The sequence below is a fragment of the Felis catus genome, chromosome C1, assembly GCF_018350175.1.
Source record: "Felis catus isolate Fca126 chromosome C1, F.catus_Fca126_mat1.0, whole genome shotgun sequence".
In the NCBI taxonomy this organism is placed as follows: domain Eukaryota; kingdom Metazoa; phylum Chordata; class Mammalia; order Carnivora; family Felidae; genus Felis; species Felis catus.
The window spans coordinates 24,188,569-24,207,682 of NC_058375.1; the positions used below are offsets into that span (position 1 = coordinate 24,188,569).

Genomic DNA, 19,114 nt, shown 5'->3' on the forward strand with positions numbered 1-19,114 from the left:
TCTTTTTAGGCCATTTCTAGAAATACTGATATTTCTAGATATATTGATACTAGTGCACAAAAATGCTGTCCAATGATGCTCGTTGCATTATGATTTGCCGTACTGAAAAGGTGGAATCACCTTTCCACATTTCCAAATACAGGCACCAGACTTATATTTCTATCAGAAGGGAACTGGTTAAGGGCACCAGGGTGGCTAAGTCAGTTAAGCGTCCAACTCTTGATTTCGACTGAGGTCATGATCTCATGGTTGTGAGATTGAACCCCACGTCATGCTCTGCACTGACAGCATGAAGCCTGCTTGGGATTCTCTCCCTCCCTCTCTCTCTTTCTGCCCGCCCCCCCGCTTTCTCTCTGTCAAAATAAATAAAACTTAGCCAGTTCCTTTCTTCTTCTTTTTTTTTTTTTTAAGAGGTAATCGATGGTATACAAAGCAGCCATGAAAAGTGAAACAGATTTATATATGCTGAGAAGGGAAGATGACCAGAATATTTAAAATCAAGTACTAAAACTGTTCGTGTAGAATGCTGTAATCTGTGTTTAAAACAAAAAATAGGGGTGCCTGGGTGGCTCAGTCGGTTGAGCGTCTGACTTCGGCTCAGGTCATGATCTCACAGTTCGTGAGTTCGAGCCCCGCGTTGGGCTCCGTGCTGACAGCTCGGGGCCTGGAGCCTGCTTCAGATTCTGTGTCTACCTCTCTCTCTGCCCCTCCCCTGCTCATGGTCTGTCTGTCTCTCTCTCTCAAAAACAAATGAACATTTTTTTTAATTAAAAAAATAAAACAAAAAATATAGACTTGCATATAGCTGTATTAACATGTCTAGAATGCTACACAAGCAACCATTGGACAATGCCCTTTGGAGATGGGGAGTCAAGGCAATGGGCAAGGTTATGGGAGGAATTTTACTTTTCACTATGCCTATCTTACGGTTGGATTTTTCTTAAAACTAGAAATATATTTAAATATATAAATTTAAATCTATATATTTCTATAAATACATACTTAAAATATATATTTTTAAGATTTTAAGTAATCTCTACACCCATCATGGGGCTTCAACTCACAACCCTGAGATCAAGAGTCACATGCCCTAGCAACCGAGGCAACCATGTGCTCCGAGCATGTATTTTTGTAGCAAAAAAAAAATCTTAGAAAAAAAGTTTTTTAATGTATCTTGGTCTTTCTTTCTCTTCCACTCTCCACATATTAGGCACCAAGTAAGGTGTTTAAGATTGAACAGATGAACTACACTCTTGGAAGAGAAACTCTCCTGTTCAGGGCTGGAGTCCTTCCCCCAGGCACTGGCTGCAAAGCAGGGGAGGTAGGCAGGGCTTGCGGATCACCCATTGGTGGAGATCACACAGCAGGCAGCTACAGGCAAACTTCCATCTTTCCCAACCCATCTCCGTTAGAGACTCACACAAAAGTGAAAGTCATCAATAAGGTACTCAATAAATGTGTAGTAATAATAACAATGGTCGCTATCACCTCTCAAGCACCTACTAATCGCCAGCAGGGGCTGAGTGCTTTAATCCTCACAGCCTGGAGGTAGGCATTGTTCAGACTCCCGTTTTATCAAAGAGGAGGGAGCAGAGGCTGAGGAAAGGTAAGTAATGTGCTCAAGCATCCAGCAGTCAAGAAGAGCCTAAATCCATCTGAATCACTATGCTGTCAATTACTCCTGCATCCTACACCATAGTAACTGGATCAGGGGAGGAAATAGGGTAAAAGTTACTTGGTCTTGTTGGAAACTCCCCCTCCAAAACACAGTCTGGTTGTACTCAGTGAAAATGAGACGAGATTCTAGAAAGCAGGCCTTTCAGATCCACAACCAACATGAAGCACCCCAAACTCTTCACTGGGCACTAAATGGCCATTAATTATTTCTTTCGCTCGTAAGTTCTGCTGTCAGGAGGTTTACACTGGTATTTGTCCCCAACAATTCTGCAAGGTAGATATCCTTACCTCCACTTTATAGAAGAGGAAACTAAGACACAGACAGGTTGTGCTTTTCCTAATGACATACAGTGAGGACAAGGCATTGCTAGGTTTGAATCTGTCTGCTTCACTCCAAAGTCAGTTCTTTCCACAAGGCTATACTGTTAGTACCTTCAGGTGAACCCGGGGGGGACGATGTGATATTGTGGTCAACACAAAATCAGCTCCAGACCTCTGGGCTTTCAGGACAGGAATTACGCTTCTGGCCCCCGGAGAACCCCACCCCCACCCCCCAAAGCTCCTGCCACCAGCCCTACCCCCCACCCCAGTAGAAGGCTGCTGTATCACTTACTTTGTAAGTACATCACAGCCTCACAACCTATTGTCTCAGAGATTACCTTTTGTGTGTCTCACCGGGAAGAAGAGTTCAAATCTCCCTTCAACCCCACCCTTTTCAAGTTAAGTAAAGGTTTGGCAACCATCTGGAAAAACTGGTGATTCTCGTCTTAGAAACCCACAGATACCACTACCCAGCTCCTTCTCAGACACTTCTTTATCAAAGTTTTATTAGCCTCAGCTCAAGGTACCTCCATCTGGGCATCTCATTACAGAGCAAGGACACTTCAGCCATTTGTAACACCACCCCCACCCAAGCAGGATTTTCAAGGACAGCAACAGAAATGACTTGCAAGAGAGCTATAAATCCATCTTGCCCCCTCTCCCCTCCTCCATGCATTTGCTCTCTCAACCTATTTCTTCAGTCTGCAACTGGTTTACTCCTATTCCTTAAACACATCTCTGACATTTTCATCTTGAATGTTCCATTTGTTCATACTTCCCTTTGCCTGGAACTCATCGTCTCCTGGCCGAAATCTATCTCCTGCCTTGAAGTCCAATCTCACTTAATAGTCACGTATCTTTTGGCACTGGTCACATTACATTCTTTATTACAATTACTCGAAAACATTTTTTCTCCTACCTATAAACCATACCTACGTGAATTCAAAGTCAAATACTGCCGGTAGAGGGAAATACAGAATACATACGTGATGGTTTATGGAGATATTTGTGTTTGTTCTCATTTCTGTGGATAATTTCTTTTCCCCACCCCCAAGAAAGTAGTCAGGCCTTAAATGCTCCCTACTTGAAGGCTTCTAAGTTTCAGATCCAAAAATCAACAGTTTTGAGCAACACAGAAAACCATGTTCAGAAATGGTTTTGAAAAGCACAGTCTTACTAGGGGAACTGATCCAAAAGGAAAAGGGAGGAGAGTCCTTTGAATGGGGGAAGCAAAAATCTGTGGAGGGAAAGGTTAGAGAAAGCACCAGGTTTTGAACCAGTTCATGTTAGAGACCTATGGCTCATTTGCATACAGCATCCAAAGATGAGAAGACTGCTGTGGGAGACTGTGCACTATATATATATATATATATATATATATATATATATATACACATACATACACACACACACACACACACACACACACACACACACACACACCCTGGACTCGAGAACAGTGGCAAGGGTCTTTCTGAGCAAAGCTGGAACGATCCACTGTGAAGGGTCCAACAGAAGCAAGGGCATTAGCACTCATATCAATAGAAGGAGCCATCCTAGTGATACAACCATCACGGATTAAGGACCTGGCCTCTTGCTCACTTTTTTGCGGAAGAAACACTGAACTCAGCAGAAAGCAGCCCTATACGTAAAGAGTTAAAATGCTTCGTCTTTTAAGGCGACTTCTCAGACCAACAATGGCTAACGTTTTAGAGCCTACTATACTGGAAAACGGGACACGACTTCTGGGGTTCCCTGTTTCGGTCGGGCGCCCTTTTCCTTGCTAGATTTCAGTTTTCCAATCTAGTTCAAGGTCTCCAGTCTTCCCACTGACCCGTCCTTCCTGCAAGCCCCTCATCTCTGAGTCAGGACTCTCCCTGAATCGTCCCTTCTTCACCCCTAGTTTCCCCCGTGCCCTGTCTCTCCCCCCCCCCCCCCCGTCCCCGTTCCGGCAGTCTCTCCCCTCTCTTCCTGCCCAGACCGCCTCCATTCCCTCTCCTTTCCCTCCCGCGACCCCCCCCACTCGGGTCTCCTTACATTTCAGCGAGCCCCCCTCTCCGCCCCACTTTTCCCCCCACTCCACCGCCACGGAGTACAACCCCCCCGCCCCCCAGCTCAGCCGTTGGCGGGGGCGTGGCCCCGCGAGTAACAGGTCTCCCGCCCCACACTCCGCGGGCCCGCGCGCAGACAAAGACATTCCACAGCCCCCGCCCCTCCGCGCACTCGGCCAGAGGGGGAGGAGACACGTGTCCCGCTAGCGCCGAGTCACGTGGAAAAGAAAACGAACGAAGCCCGCGGCCACTTGCGCACGCGCACGAGGCTCTGGCCTGGCGGGCTCTGAGGGAAAAGGGGAGCGGGGAGGCGACTTCTTCAGGCTCCGCGGCGGTGCGCAGGCGCCGTGGCCCGACTGGAGACTTTGTTCTCCGCGGAGAGACCCAAGGGCGGTGCCGGTGGCTGACTGCGCACGCGCGCCGCCTCATTTCCGGTGCTCTCTTTCGCTGGGTCGCTCGGGTCGGCTTCGGTCGCTGTCGCTCCCGCTCTCCCACCCCCGCCAACCGCCGCTTGGGCCTCTGCCGCTGCCGCGTTGCTTCCTCGATTCCTCGATCGTACATCCGCCCCAATGCAGCGCCGGGACGACCCCGCCGCGCGCATGAGCCGGTCCTCAGGCCGCAGCGGCTCCATGGACCCCTCCGGTGCCCACCCCTCGGTGCGTCAGGCGCCGTCTCGGCAGCCACCGCTGCCTCACCGATCCCGGGGAGGCGGAGGGGGATCCCGGGGGGGCGCCCGGGCCTCGCCCGCCACGCAGCCACCACCGCTGCTGCCGCCCTCGGCCACCGGTCCCGACGCGACAGTGGGCGGTCCAGCGCCGACCCCGCTGCTGCCCCCCTCAGCCACTGCCTCCGTCAAGATGGAGCCGGAGAACAAGTACCTGCCCGAACTCATGGCCGAGAAGGATTCGCTCGACCCGTCCTTCACTCACGCCATGCAGCTACTGACGGCAGGTAAGCCGGGTCCCTCTGGGTCGCCTGGCCACTCGGGGGCATGGGTGGCAGTGGCTTTGTTCCTCCCGCTTCCCGCCCCCTCGGGGCCAAGGCAGTCGTGAACTCCTCTTCTCTTATCCTCATCCTGGGGGGGATGATGGGGATCCTGGATTCCGCACCTGTCCCGGCCCACGGTGTGAGGGAGAATTTCTAGGCTGCAGTGGAGGCCCGAAGGGGACTTGGCGATCTCTTAGCGCAGAGATCTTGATGGATAGCGCTGCGCTCCCCGCCCCTTTGCCGACCCTTCCCCCTCCCACTTCTTGCAGCTGCCCTGCCCTCCGAGTGTTCAGATTCTTCCAGAAATGAACCTTTACCTCCCCCTACCCTAAAGGGAAAGCTTTCTTCCTTGCGGGTGGAGGTAGACGCCTCTACTGAGGGTGTAGGAGGCGAAGCCGGCCCGAGCGGGGAGGGACCGTGGGAGGGAGGGCCGAGGTGAAATGGGGTGAGGCCGGAGTGCCCTGTCCAGCGCGCCGCGGTCGCTGGGGCCGGGTGGGACTTAGCGGTAACAGGAGCTTAAGTTGCTCGGAGGCAGAAGCAACCTGTGGGAATCGGAGCTTGAGGTTTTCCGAATCAGATTTCCCACTTCGGCCGGTAAAGTGGTGATTGCTACAGAGCCGGAAGGTTGGACCCCTTTATTTTACAGCGTGGTGTCCACCAGAAGGGGGAAAAAATAACTCTAGTGAAATGGGATAGGAGGAGGTAAAGGGTGGTGTGCAGGACTTTCTCCAACAAGATGGACAAAATTGAGAGAAATGGCAGGATGCTCGTACCTGAAAGACTTGGGTCTTTTGTTTTATTTTTTATTTTTTTGCTTCAGTAGTGAAATAGATTAGAAATAATAGTCTTTGTTCGCTGTCTGTAGACCCACGCTCCTTTCCTGCCCTGGCCAATCACCTGGTCCCTCTGGTTTCTCCCGAAAGCCGTCCGTTTCGCCCTCACTTCTAGTTACAACGTTGTTTTAATAAGTAATTCTTGTGATACCTAAATTTTATTAATCAAGTAGAAAGTTGCAGTCTTCAACACTAAATGAGTAGGTGGACTCTTTGGCAAGGCTGATAGAATGAACAGATAGTTACGAAAAGATCACTTCCCTCCCCTTTGTTCTCTAGCACCCTACATTGGTGAGGGGTCCTTACTTTTTAACTCAATGAACAAAGCTGGCTGTGGTCAGGAATAACATTTAGATGAACTGCTTACATTTTCAACGTGATGCTTTGCTGTTTTTGTAACATAGATTGTTTGAAACATTACTGCTCATTGTGTGCCTCTGGCAATCTTTTTGAAGGCCAGGAATGCTTTTTTTATCTTTATATTTTTCATGCTGTCTTGCATATAACAAACACCAGGTGTTTGAATCGGAAAGCAAGCACATGGGCAGATTTAGGAATGTCAGGCTAAATTCTGAAAGGTTGACTGGTAGTCTAATTTTTATTTAATCTTTAAGCAGTCCATATTAAATGCAAGAGAATAACAAACTTTAGAACTTTTAGGTGTTGGCTTGGGTTTGAAATTCTGACCCTTAACTAGTTACCTACTCTTGGGAAGCTTTCTGAACCTCGGTAACTTTATCTGTAAAGTGGGATGGTGAGTTGAGAGAATTAAATGACATGTAAAAGCACTAGCACCATTCCCTTTGGTCTGTAATCAGGTAATGACTTGTCACCACAGTTTTCTTCTAGTTGTAAATCCAGGGTACTGAATATGGTATGAAAGCAAGATATTTTTTGCTTAACCACACCAAATGTCTAGTACAATGTTTGTCTTTTAAGTAAAAGATGGTTTCTTAGGTTGATCATCAAAAACTGTTGATCATTAAAAGTTACTTACAGGGGTGCCTGGCTGGCTCAGTCGGTAGAGCATGGGAATCTGGATCTTGGGATTGTAAATTGGGTGTAGAGATTCCTTAAAAATAAAAATATTTTTAGAAACAGTTACAGTTTTCACTCTTCTCTCACTGCTTAAATTCTGTTATAAGAGAGTGCTCTTCAATCTTATTTTTCACTTGGACATTTTGGTTTCTTTCTTTTCTTCTTTCTTTCTTTCTTTCTTTCTTTCTTTCTTTCTTTCTTTCTTCTTCCTCCCTTCCTCCCTTCCTCCCTTCCTCCCTTTCTTTCTGTTTTAAAATCAATTTGAAATTTTAATTGGAGAATTGGGGTTGAGGTAATGCCGGCTCATTGAAAGAACAGTCTTAGAAGGGTATATGGATGCTTCTTAGCATGGGTAAGTCTTGATATATGTTGGACCTGGATCATTTTTGAATGATCTGGGAAAGGGAGTGTGAAGTCCACCAACTATGAGGAAGTGAGACTCTGAGAAGACAGAATAGTAGTATTTAAAGTCTGATAAGGATACATGTAAGAAAAATAATACTTAACATTTACTGTGCTAGGCACTGGTCTGAGCACTTTTTATATCAAATATTTAGTTTTTGTGACAATACTATGAGGAAGTTACTCTTATCCTCACTTTTACCAATGAGGAAATGAAGGCACACAGAGATTAATTTGCCTACAGCAACAAGATTTGTAAGCAGCATAAGTAGGATTTGAAGTCAATCTGAATCTGGATCCACACACCTAACCATCCCCACCCACCCCACCCCTTACTGTATATAGTACCTGCAAAAAATTGTACTTTGAAAATATTTTGTACTACTTGCACAAAATACTGTAATGTATTTGAACGCATTGGAGTGGTAGCTAACATGACAGTAAAGATAATAAGGCCAGAAGAAAAAGAAGGAAACCCAGAGAGCAGAGCCTAGCTCTTGGGATTAACACTCCTCCAGGCACCTCTGCTCATTTCCGAGGAGGTGCCTCAAGATGCAGCCCACTCTTCCTTCAGCAGTCACATACCTCTTCCTGTCCCTTTCCCAGCTTTATTTTGCACTCACCAGCATCTGATGCACCATTTATTGTAGTTCTGTATTTAACCACACCTCTTTCACAGCTAGAATGTTAGCTCTACCAGGGCAGGGATCTTTTGTCTGCTTTGTTCACTGCTGTATCTCTTGTTCCTTGAAGACTGCCGCACAGAATGGCCTCTTACTAAATATTTGATGAATGAGTATTCGTCTTCATTGCATAATGGAAAAATATCAACGTAGTTCTGAGGAATTTACATTTTGAATATAGACTTCTGTGTTAGCCAAGTTGATATTCAAGCTGTGATGGCAATTAAATGCATTAGCAGACATGCGAGGAATCAGTTTACCCACGCTTGTTTTCTAAAACAAAAATAATTTATTTTGTGTTACATATTTATATAATAAACAAAATGCTTTTATGTGTCTCAGTGTTTTTTATTCTACTTTGTACAATTAGGAAAATATAAATTAGTGTAAATGACTCAGAAGTAAGTAAACATCTTGAAGAGATTAACAGTCCCCAGAAGACCTTGAACGTATACTTAGAAATCCATTTTTCAAAAGCACCCAGTGGACATTTAAAGACAAAGTCTGTTGAAACTTCGAAATACTTAATTCCTTTATTTCATTCACAATATGTCATAGAAATATATCCATTTCATTCTACAAGGCTAGCAAAACCTATTAAAATCAGAAAGTGGAATTGCAAAGGAATTCTAGACCGAATATGGATGTAAGTATCAATAGTAGGATAAAAAGGCAGAGGTTACAACTATTTGCAACAACATTGTTGTTTACTTAGGAAAGTGGTCAGTGATGTAGCTGATTACAATATAGAGATGTACAAATCAGTAGGTTTCTGATACATGAGCAGAACCCAATTAGAAAAGAATTGACAAAATCTCATTTTTAGAATAGTACCAAAAAAATAAAAATTAAAAAAAATTTAAAAGAATATATCAATTGCCTTGAAATTAGCAAGAAAACACTCAAAATGTATGTGAATAATCATAAACAGTAACATTAAATAATATTTAGAGCATGTAATATGTGCCATGAGATATGCTACTCATTAATTCTGTCTCCTGGCCATTCTGTAAGGCAAGAAGAATTTTTTTTTCTCAATATTACAGAAGAAGAATATTGTGATCACTTATTGTCAACTTAAAATTTTACTGAAGGTGATAAAGGAAGATCTGAATGAAAAGACAAATATGTCTTATGTCCTGGGAAGCTTGCGGGAACGGGGGGAACTAGTGTTATGATAGGACTTTTAAGTGGACGTGTTGATTTTTAACTAGGTCAAACAAGACTTAGGGCTTGAGAGGATGAGAATTAAAAGGAACTCTTTTTTTTTTTTTTTTTAATGTTTATTTATTTTTGAGAGAGACAGAGAAAGAATGCCAGTGGGTTAGGGGCAGAGAGAGAGGGAGACGCAGAAGCAGGGTCCAGGCTCTGAGCTGTCAGCACAGAGCTCAAACTCACGAGCTGTGACCTGAGCCGAAGTCGGATGCTCAACCGACTGAGCCATGCAGGCGCCCCTAATTAGAAGGAACTCTTAAACATTGTTGGTGGAAGTGTGAATTGATACAGGCACTCTGGATAACAGTTTAGCATTTCATCTGAAAGTTGAACTTTTAAATTTCTTAAAATTCAGTAACACCATTCCTAGGAATATGCCCATAGAAACTTTTGCACATGAATGCCTCATTCATAAAATGGTGCACCTTGTTCACAAAATGGTGCAACTTGTTTCACCATTGATTGAATACTGTGAGATTTTCAAAATGAGATCATTACAAGGCAGTGAAAATGAAAACTTACAGCTACAAGCAACAACATGGAGAAATGTTGGAAATCTAATGTTGGAAAAGTAAGTCCCATAAGGCTAGATACGTACAGTACAATACTATTTTTACAGAACATAATACTAGCAAGATTAAGCAAAATATTGTTAGCATACATTTTTTTCTGATAAAGCAACTTTCTGCAAAACTAAGCATGTGTTTACCATACTAAGCAATTGCAGTTTCTTGGGCATTTATCCCAGAAAAATTAAAACTTAGTTTCACACAGACCTGTGCCTGAATGTTCATAGCAGCTCTATTCATAATAGCCAAAAACTGAAAACAAACCGTATGCCTCCAATAGGTGAATAAACTGGTGCATTCCTACCATGGACTACTACTCAGCAGTAAAAAGAGATAAATGTTAACAACTTGAGTGGCTCTCAAGAGAATTAGGCTGAGTAAAAAGAGCTAATCTCTAAAGGAAACATAATATATAATTCCATTAATTAAACATTCTTGAAAATACAAAACAATAGAGATGGAGAACAGACAAGTGGTTGCCAGTGGTGAGAGACAGTTGGCTACAAAAGGGTGGCATGAGGAATCCCTGTGATAGACATGTTTTGCATCTTGACTGTGGTGGTGTTCACGTGACTGATTAAAATTCATAGAACTAAACACACAAAAGTAGGTGTAAAACTGATGACCTGAACAAAGTCAGTAGATTGTATTAATGTTCATTTTCTAATTGTGATGCTGTATTGTGTATATGCAGAGTATTATCATGGAGAAAACTGGGTGAAGGGTATATGAGATCTTTTATTTCTCACAACTGCTTATAAATCTGTAATTATCTCAAAAAGCTTTTTTAAAAAAGAATTTAGAAATTCTAAAATGTATCCTAAGAGAGATTCAGGAGACCATGGTCAATATACCATAATAGGGTTTGCCACTATCTTGGAGTGTGAGAATTGAGCCCCTTAGAGGGCTCTTAACTCAGGCTTTGGGGGATTTTTCTGAACCAGTACCCACCCTCAGTCTGTACTGTATGTGAAATACTGTGTTATCTTTTCCTAGGGAGATAATCTGTAGCTTTCATCAGATTCTCAAAGGGGCCCATGACCCCAAAAAAGATTAAGAACCTATTGGTCTGTGCTCTTGCTTAATATAGTAAGTAATTTGATACATAAAAAGAACAGATTTTTTTTTTTTTAATACAAAGGTAGTAAGTGTATACTGGAATTGGGATTCCAAAAGGTGGTACCAACAAAAAAGGTATAGGGCAGAGAATTATAAAGTTGGGAATAATAAAGTCATGAATCTCTAAGGAAAGTTGAGGGTGTTAACATATGTTTCTTTCAGTAAATATTTATAGATGCCTATTGTGTATTAAGTAATTCACTAAAAATGGCAGGTACACAGTTTAGTGATGGAAGCGGTCTGGAAATCATTAACAAGAGAAGGAGTAGTGTGGTTAGAAGAGCAGAAATTGAGAGCAGTGTATGACCCCTGACCTTTTGGAGCAGATATTCTATGAATCTTGCCCTCTTAAAAACACTATCATTGGATGCCTTAGAAAATGTTGACCATTGTCGTTGCTTATGCAGCCTTTATCAAATGTTCAGTTAATGAAATGTACATGGTAATCTGTTTTTAGTTAAGCCAATCCAGATGATAAAGTTTGTATATAATTTCCCCAAACTTCTCTAGTATTAATATTTTTGCGTTTACTAAATCTTTTTTTTTTCTTTTTTTCTTTTCCTCCTTTTTAAAAGTAAGTAGGGAAGACTAAGAGAGGGGTTGGCTTTTAAAAAAAATTTTAATGTTTATTTATTTTTGAGAGAGATAGAGACAGAGTGCGAGAGGGGAAGGGCCAGAGAGAGAGGGAGACACATAATCTGAAGCAGGCTGCAGGCTGTTAGGACAGAATCCAATGCAGGGCTCGAACTCACAGACTGTGAGATCATGACCTGAGCCGAAGTCAGACGCTGAACTGACTGAGCCACCCAGGTGCCCTCAAGAGAGAGGTTTAATGACTTGCTCAAGGTCACATTCCAAGCGTGTAGCAGAACTGGGAATCAAACCCAGTTCTGTCTGGCTTTAAAACTCTTGCTCTTTCCTCTGAGGCATACGTTTAAGAAACAGTTCTCATCCTTTAGAGTTTACAATCTGATTGTGGTAAGATCTACCAAAAAAGGAATGGTTAAGTTAGAGTAAGAGAAATGCCACAAGATTTTGAATTTGCTTCAAGTGTTGGAAGGGAGTAACCTGGATTTAAGTATCTGCTCTGTCCCTAACTAGTTTTGTGATCTTGGACAAGTTACATAACTTTTCTGAGCCCAGGTTCTTTTCACCTGCTAAATAGGGATAGTCCTGGCTGAAAGACAATGAAACAGTACAGAATTTCTGACGTGTAGAAGCACTAGGTGGAATGTGATTATTGTAAGCACCTGGCTAAAAAACAAGTGGGTCACCTCTCTGTATTGTTTACATTTTCACTTTTCTCTCTTTGGCTCTGGGGACATCCAAGGTCTCCAGAGGCACAAGTGAAGATCACTTAAAGGAGTTAGTTTCAGAAAGGTTGTCTAGAAAGTACTTATGCCTGAGGGTTAAACCATTTTTAGGAAGCTCTTGACTTTTTTTTCCTTCCCAATACGGCCTACTCCCAGCTCTCCAAGAGAAGTGAAGCCAAGGAGACAAATACAGAATTGGAAAAGAAAAGCAAGATCAGGCTACTGTACATCTGAAGCACCCACAGAGTCCTTTCATTGCCTTTAACCTCATGACCGTCTCTGAGGGTAGAACTGTACTTCCCAACATTTTACACAATCAACTCTTCTTGTGGAAAAAAAGTGCCCCGCTCCCTCCAGAAACTCCTCATTGAGAGGCAGTAATAAAAGCATGAGGTTTGAAGTTAGACAAAACCTGGGTTTTGAACTATATTCTGATACTTTAATAGCTTTGTGACTTAGAGACTCTTCTCTGAGTTTGTTTCCTCATTTGTAAAATGGGGATAGTACCAGCTACATCACTGAGTTATTTTGTAGGATAAATGAGATAGTATTTGTACAGTATTTGATACATAGTAGACACTGAACTAATATTCAGTCCTTCCCCTTCTAAACATGGAAGATGGCCCCTCTTAAAGACATAAAGTTGCCTCTTTGTGTTTTTCTTTCAAGGCTAAACTTCCCTGACTCTTTTTTCAATTCTCAGTTTTATGTAAATAACTTATATTCTCTTATAAAGAATTCTTAGAATTCTCTAAAAATGCCTTAATATTCTTTTAAAAATTGTGAGATAAATTGGACAAAGAGATTCTAATTAAGATATGGCTGGTACAAAATAAAACAGAAAGATCCTGTTAGAAATTCTCAGGGTGCATTACATTGCATAAGAACAAATCTTTCTACTGGTTTCAATTTTTGCAACCTTGCTTCCTATAGGAATACAACAGATCAACAGGCTTTGAGTCTTATCTTCTTGCACTGGCCAAGTAAGGTTTCTGGAAAGTAGTATAAAATACAGCAGAAGGGCCTTACTAGAGGGTAGCAATTAGGACATAGATAAAATGAGGCGTGTAATTTGTTCCACATTTTTAGAAGCTCCTCAGTGATGTTTTCAGATCACAAATATGGCATCTTTGTTCCTAGGACTTTTGAGGATTGAGTACCCAGTTTTTCAGTTTTGGAAATTCAAGAAGAGATGTATTCAAAGATGGTAGGCTCAAAACTAGTGACTAGAAAAAGCTAATATTAGCAGTAAGTGGGAGGAGGGAATAGAGGTCAGGATATATCAGCAGCAAAACAACAAACAAATAGGGTGTTGAATGAAGCATTTAGCCTGTTAATTGTAAGGTCAAATTTGTTTTCTCTTCCAAGCAATGGAACATAGGAGTGTGAAGAGCACTGTTGTCTATAGTTCTTCCCATAGGAGTAAAGATTTACTTAATATTTACAGTATGGGGGTACCTGGGTATCTCAGTCAGTTAAGCGTCCAACTCTTGATCTCAGCTCAGGTCTTGATCCTCAGGGTTGTGAGTTCAAGTCCCATGTTGGGCTCCATGTTGAGTGTGGAGCCTACTTTAAAAAAAAAAAGATTCACGATATGATTAGCAGTTTTAATTGTCAGAAAGCAAGAGAGTATGTGTTCTTGGGCATAAGCAGGTTAGCTCACCCCATACTATAACATCTGAAATTAGGCTTTTTAATAAACGGAATACTTTAGTTTGAAATTCTGAATTCTTACGAAGTCTGTCAAAGTGACTTTTCTTCATCTATATACTTCACAGCTGGACTTAGTCTAAACAGTATTTTTAAAAACTGTTAAAGGTATGGGTTTGAATAATGTGTTTGAGGTAGTATATCTTTTTTTTTTCCTTCAGTAATCTCCACACCCAATGTGGAATTTGAACTTAGAACCCGGAGATCAAGAGCCCCACACTCCACTGACTGAGCCAGCCAGGTACCCTGAAGTAGTAGTCATTATATTTTAAACCAGTGACTTTCAAAGTGTGGTCCCTAGGTCAGTAATACCAGCATCACCTGGTAACTTGCTAGAAATGCACATTCCTAACACAAATCCTAGACTGGGGTTGGGGCCTAGCAATCTTGTTTAATAAGCCCTCTGAAGCCATTCTGATGCATACTGAACTTTGAGAACCCTTACCTTAAAATTATAGAAGATAGAAACACAGTGTTAGAATAGTATATAAGGAGAACATTATGTGTTATTTAGAATTTTCTAATAATTTTAGGGAGTATAATTTTTTTTTCTTACTCTTTTCAGTGGACCACATAACTTTTTAGTTGCCTGTGCGTACCACTCCATCTCTGTTAGTACTCCTGTCATAGCACTTATCTGTACTTCATTGTCAACTTCACAGATTGTACTAATGTCAGTGTATAAATATAGTGAAGGTGGGGATCATATCTGACTTGTTCTGTTGTATCTCCTATATTTTGTAGGATAGATGTCTGGCCCTTATTAAGTCTTCCATAGTGGTTAATGATCATCCTGTATCTCTCCCTTCATCTGCCTCTCTATAGGAAGCACTCAGACACTTCCAGTGAGTGAGTGAGTGCATGAATGAATGAAGTTCCCTAATGATAGGAAATCTTTTTGAACACTAAGGTCATATCTGATGAAACTATCTTGACCTGTGAATTGAAAGTGCCTTGGTGCATTTTTTCTTTTAGGACATTGAATTTGGACTAATGTTGACTGTATATTAAGCACTTCCTAGGAAATGTTTTTTTGTTTTAACGTTTATTTTAGAGAGGGAGACAGAACGTGAGCAGGGGAGGGTCAGAGAGAGAGGGAGACACAGAATCCGAAGCAGGCTCCAGGCTCTGAACTGTCAGCACAGAGAGCCCGACCTGGGGCTTGAACTCACAAACTGCAAGATCACCACCTGAGCCGAAGTTGGATGGATGCTCGACCTCTGAGCCACCCAGGCGCCCTCCTCCCTACCCCCCCAAGGGTTTTAATTAGCATATGTACATATGTTATTTTACTCTGTCTTCATAGCAACCTCATGAGGTGGATATTGCTTCTGTTTTACAGATGAAGGAGCCAAAAATTACAGCAATTGAATAACTTTTCAAAGTTCACAAAACTAGTGAGTGGTAGACTAAGAACCGTGTCTTTCAAACTCCTAAGGACTATCATCCAAAGAACTACTTACTGTCACAATGAAATTTTAACAGCGCTCTCCATTGTATGTTTAAATTACTGACTTTTGTATTTTCATCAAGATACGACTTTGTGCTTTTTCTTGATGCAGACTTTTTTTCGTTCATTTATCCCTTTTTCCCCATCTCTGTGCATTGGTTTTGTTAAATCCATTTATTCTAAGGAAACATTTGAACGGCTCTGATGTAGCGGTTTCAGGTGGGGGTGGAAAAGCAAACTGCTTTCATGAGAAGCAGGCTTTGGGTTTTCTAGTCAACTCCACACAGCTTTGGTGCTCTCAGCCAGTCTCTGAAATTAACACATTCATCTGAACTGTTTGGTCTTCGACTGTTACTGCTTTATGCAGACTCGGAAACTTGCCTTTAGTTACCAGAACAAAACTAAATTGTGTTTGTCTTATTCAGAAATTGAGAAGATTCAGAAAGGAGATTCAAAAAAGGACGATGAGGAGAATTACTTGGATTTATTTTCTCACAAGAACATGAAGCTGAAGGAGCGGGTACTGATACCTGTCAAGCAGTATCCCAAGGTAAGGCAGAAAAGGCCTCACTTCATCATCTTTGTAGGTGTAAGAGTCACGGGCTGCAATAAAGACTTCTGGAGATTATGACACATCAGATACTTGAGCCTGTGAAGCTTCTCTTCCAAATACTGCTTTTTGTAGTATTTGTTCCTGGCAGTTGAAACATCTACATCCATAAACTAACAGCATACCTATAGCCAGGAAGGAAATATAATCAACTTTATTATCAAAAAGAGTTTCTTTCTGAAATGTTTGTTCATCCTTCAAGTTCAAAGAGAAAAACTGAAGAGTTGTTCTCTGTCAAAAAATTGACATAGGGGAAACAATGACATGAAATCTAAGTATAGGAAATTTAACACAAATCCTTGACAAGATGAAGTTAATTTTATTTCTTAACATTTTGCTTTTATATAAATGCTTTCTTGTTTTTCTCCTCCTCCTTTTTCCCTTTTTAAAAATTTTTTATTTTTTAATTTATTTATTGTTTAATTTACATCCAAGTTAGTTAGCATATGGTGCAACAATGATTTCAAGAGTAGATTCCTTAATGCCCCTTACCCACTTAGACCATCTCCCCTCCCACAACCCCTCAGCAACCCTCTGTTTGTTCTCTATATTTAAGAATCTTGTGTGTTTTGTCCGCCTCCCTGTTTTTATATTATTTTTGCTTCCCTTCCCTTATGTTCATCTGTTTTGTGTCTTAAATTCCTCATATGAGTGAAGTCATATATTTGTCTTTCTCTGACTAATTTCGCTTAGCATAATACTCTCCAGTTCCATCCACATAGTTGCAAATGGCAAGATTTCATTCTTTTTGATTGCCAAATAGTACTCCATTGTACATACATACCACATCTTCTCCTCCCCCCCTCCCCCGCTTTTTAAGGAAAAAGATTAGTTCTATTTAGTTTACCTAACAAGTACTACAAAAGAATGTCATTTGTCTGTTCTGAGGTTAGTCACTGCATTACCAATATTTATGTGTGTTAAAATACTAAGGGTTGTAGTGTGATAATATGGAAAGAGCACCAGATTACATTAGGAAACCCAAGTTCAAGTCTAGGAACTGCTACTTCCTAGTTGTATAATCTTAGATTATTCACTTTTTCAGTATATCCTCGCATATCCTTCAGTAAAACAGGAATGGTAACTCCCTATTTTACAGGGTTGTTGAAGACCAAATGAGATAACATATATGGAAATGCTTTATAGGAACATGGGTATTTAGAAATCTTTTTTTTTTTTCAAATTTTTATTTAAATTCTAGTTAGTTAACATATAGTATAATAGAAATCTGTTTTTATTTTCCGTCAGTTCAATTTTGTGGGGAAGATCCTTGGACCACAAGGAAATACAATCAAAAGACTGCAAGAAGAGACAGGTGCCAAGATCTCTGTTCTGGGCAAGGGCTCAATGAGAGACAAAGCCAAGGTAAGCTCACGTGAGTGAGGCAAGAAAACATACCTTCTGGAAGCCAACACTTGTATATGTACAGGATGCAAATCCTTTAAATTTGCCTTGGATATAAGAGATTATAGACCAGGTTAATTTACTTGTTTGGCAACCCGGAAGAGCCTAGGTGTGCCCTGCTGATTGCGTGGGTTTTTTTTCCTTCTGGTTCTTAACTGTATAGTAATAGAAGCAGCAGTAGCAGTTTTCATGTTAGTAAGCTTGTCTGTGAAAACTTGGAAGGGGGGCTGGAGGTACTAAAACTTACCCAGACTAAACACACTAAAATGTGAACAGCACATTCCCTTTCCGGTAATATAGAAAAGTGAGAGCAATAACGTTGTGTGTGCAGGCGAGTCTGAGGACTAGTTGTTTGGGTTTGCTGTTGTGTTTTTTTTTTTTTTTTTTTTTTTTTTTTTTTAGCCAGCTGGAATGTGAAGCCCACTAAAAGAATTTGGAAAGGAGCCATGAGTAATCCTGACAACAGAACCTAATGCTTATATGTTTTTCCATGTTCTAGCCCCATAGGCTTTTTGTTTGTAAGTGCTAAAAAAAAATTCCCACTAAAACGGTATTACCTTCTAGGGTCAGCTGTTTGGATGAGACATAACCAGGGTACAGCCTAAAACTTAGTTATTCAGGGCTCCTTTTATGTAGCCTGAATTGACAAACATTGTTTTCTCAGAGCCTCTTTTTGTCCCCTCACATTTCTCACTAGATGAATACAGTTACGGTTGAAGTGTGTTATTCTAGCTAATGAGATTTACATGAAATTTCTTCACTCTATCCTGATTTCCTTCCTCCCTTAGAACTCCCCAGACCATATAAGCAAATAAGAAGAGCTTGTGCTGGGACACCTGGCTTAGTCAGTAGAGCTTGCTACTCTTGATCTCAGGGTTGTGAGTTCAATCCCCACATTGGGGCTACAGATGACTTAATAAATAAAAAAAGTTAGGGGCACCTGGGTGGCTCAACCAGTTAAGCATCCGACTCTTGGTTTTAACTCAGGTCATGATCTCATGGTTTGTGAGTTTGAGTCCTGCATCAGGCTCTGAGCTGATAGTGTAGAGCCTGGCAGCATGGAGCCTGGTTGGGATCCCCCCGCCCCCGCCCCTTCCTTGCTTGTGCTGTCTTTCAAAAATAGATAAATAAACATTAAAAAACAGAGCAGGGGGGTGGTGCTGGGTGGCTCAGTCGATTAAGCATCCGACTTTTTTTTTTTTTAATGTGTATTTGTTTTTGAGAGGGAGAGACACAGAGCTTGAGTGGGGGAGGGGCAGAGAGAGAGGGAGATGCAGAATCTGAAGCAGGCTCTAGGCTCTAAGCTGTCAGCACAGAGCCAGATGTGCGGCTCGAATGCATGAACGGTGAGATCATGACCTGAGCCAAAGTCAGATGCTCAACCGACTGAACCACCCTGGTGCCCCAAGCATCCGACTCTTGATCTTAGCTCAGGTCATGATCTCATGGTTTCATGAGATCAAGCCCAACGTTGGGCTCTGTGCTGACAGCGTGGAGCCTGCCTGGAATTCTCTCTCACCTCTCTCTCTGCCCCTCCCCCACTTGCACTGTATCTCTTTTTCTCAAAATAAACATTAAAAAAACTTTTTTTTTTTTTTAAATAAAAGTTAAAAAAAGAAAAGCTGGTGTTTAACGGCTCTACTTGGGATTTAAGAGCAAATGCTTGGCAATGAATAGATGAATGAATGCATGCATGCTTGGCAAACTGCTATATCTGAATGGAGACTGGAAT

General features: G+C 41.7%; 1 protein-coding gene across 2 annotated transcripts in view; it reads left to right on the forward strand.

The window, feature by feature from the left end:
* The first annotated feature begins 4,470 nt into the window (after positions 1–4,470).
* Positions 4,471–19,114, forward strand: part of KHDRBS1 (KH RNA binding domain containing, signal transduction associated 1) — a 37,832-nt gene continuing 23,188 nt past the window's right edge. For both annotated transcript variants that reach the window (XM_011284754.4, XR_890615.4), the window contains exons 1-3: positions 4,471–5,000; positions 15,794–15,918; positions 17,227–17,343. In XM_011284754.4, coding sequence (XP_011283056.1) covers positions 4,619–5,000; positions 15,794–15,918; positions 17,227–17,343 — 624 coding nt within the window. In that variant the 5' untranslated portion in view covers positions 4,471–4,618. The remainder of the gene's footprint in view (positions 5,001–15,793; positions 15,919–17,226; positions 17,344–19,114) is intronic.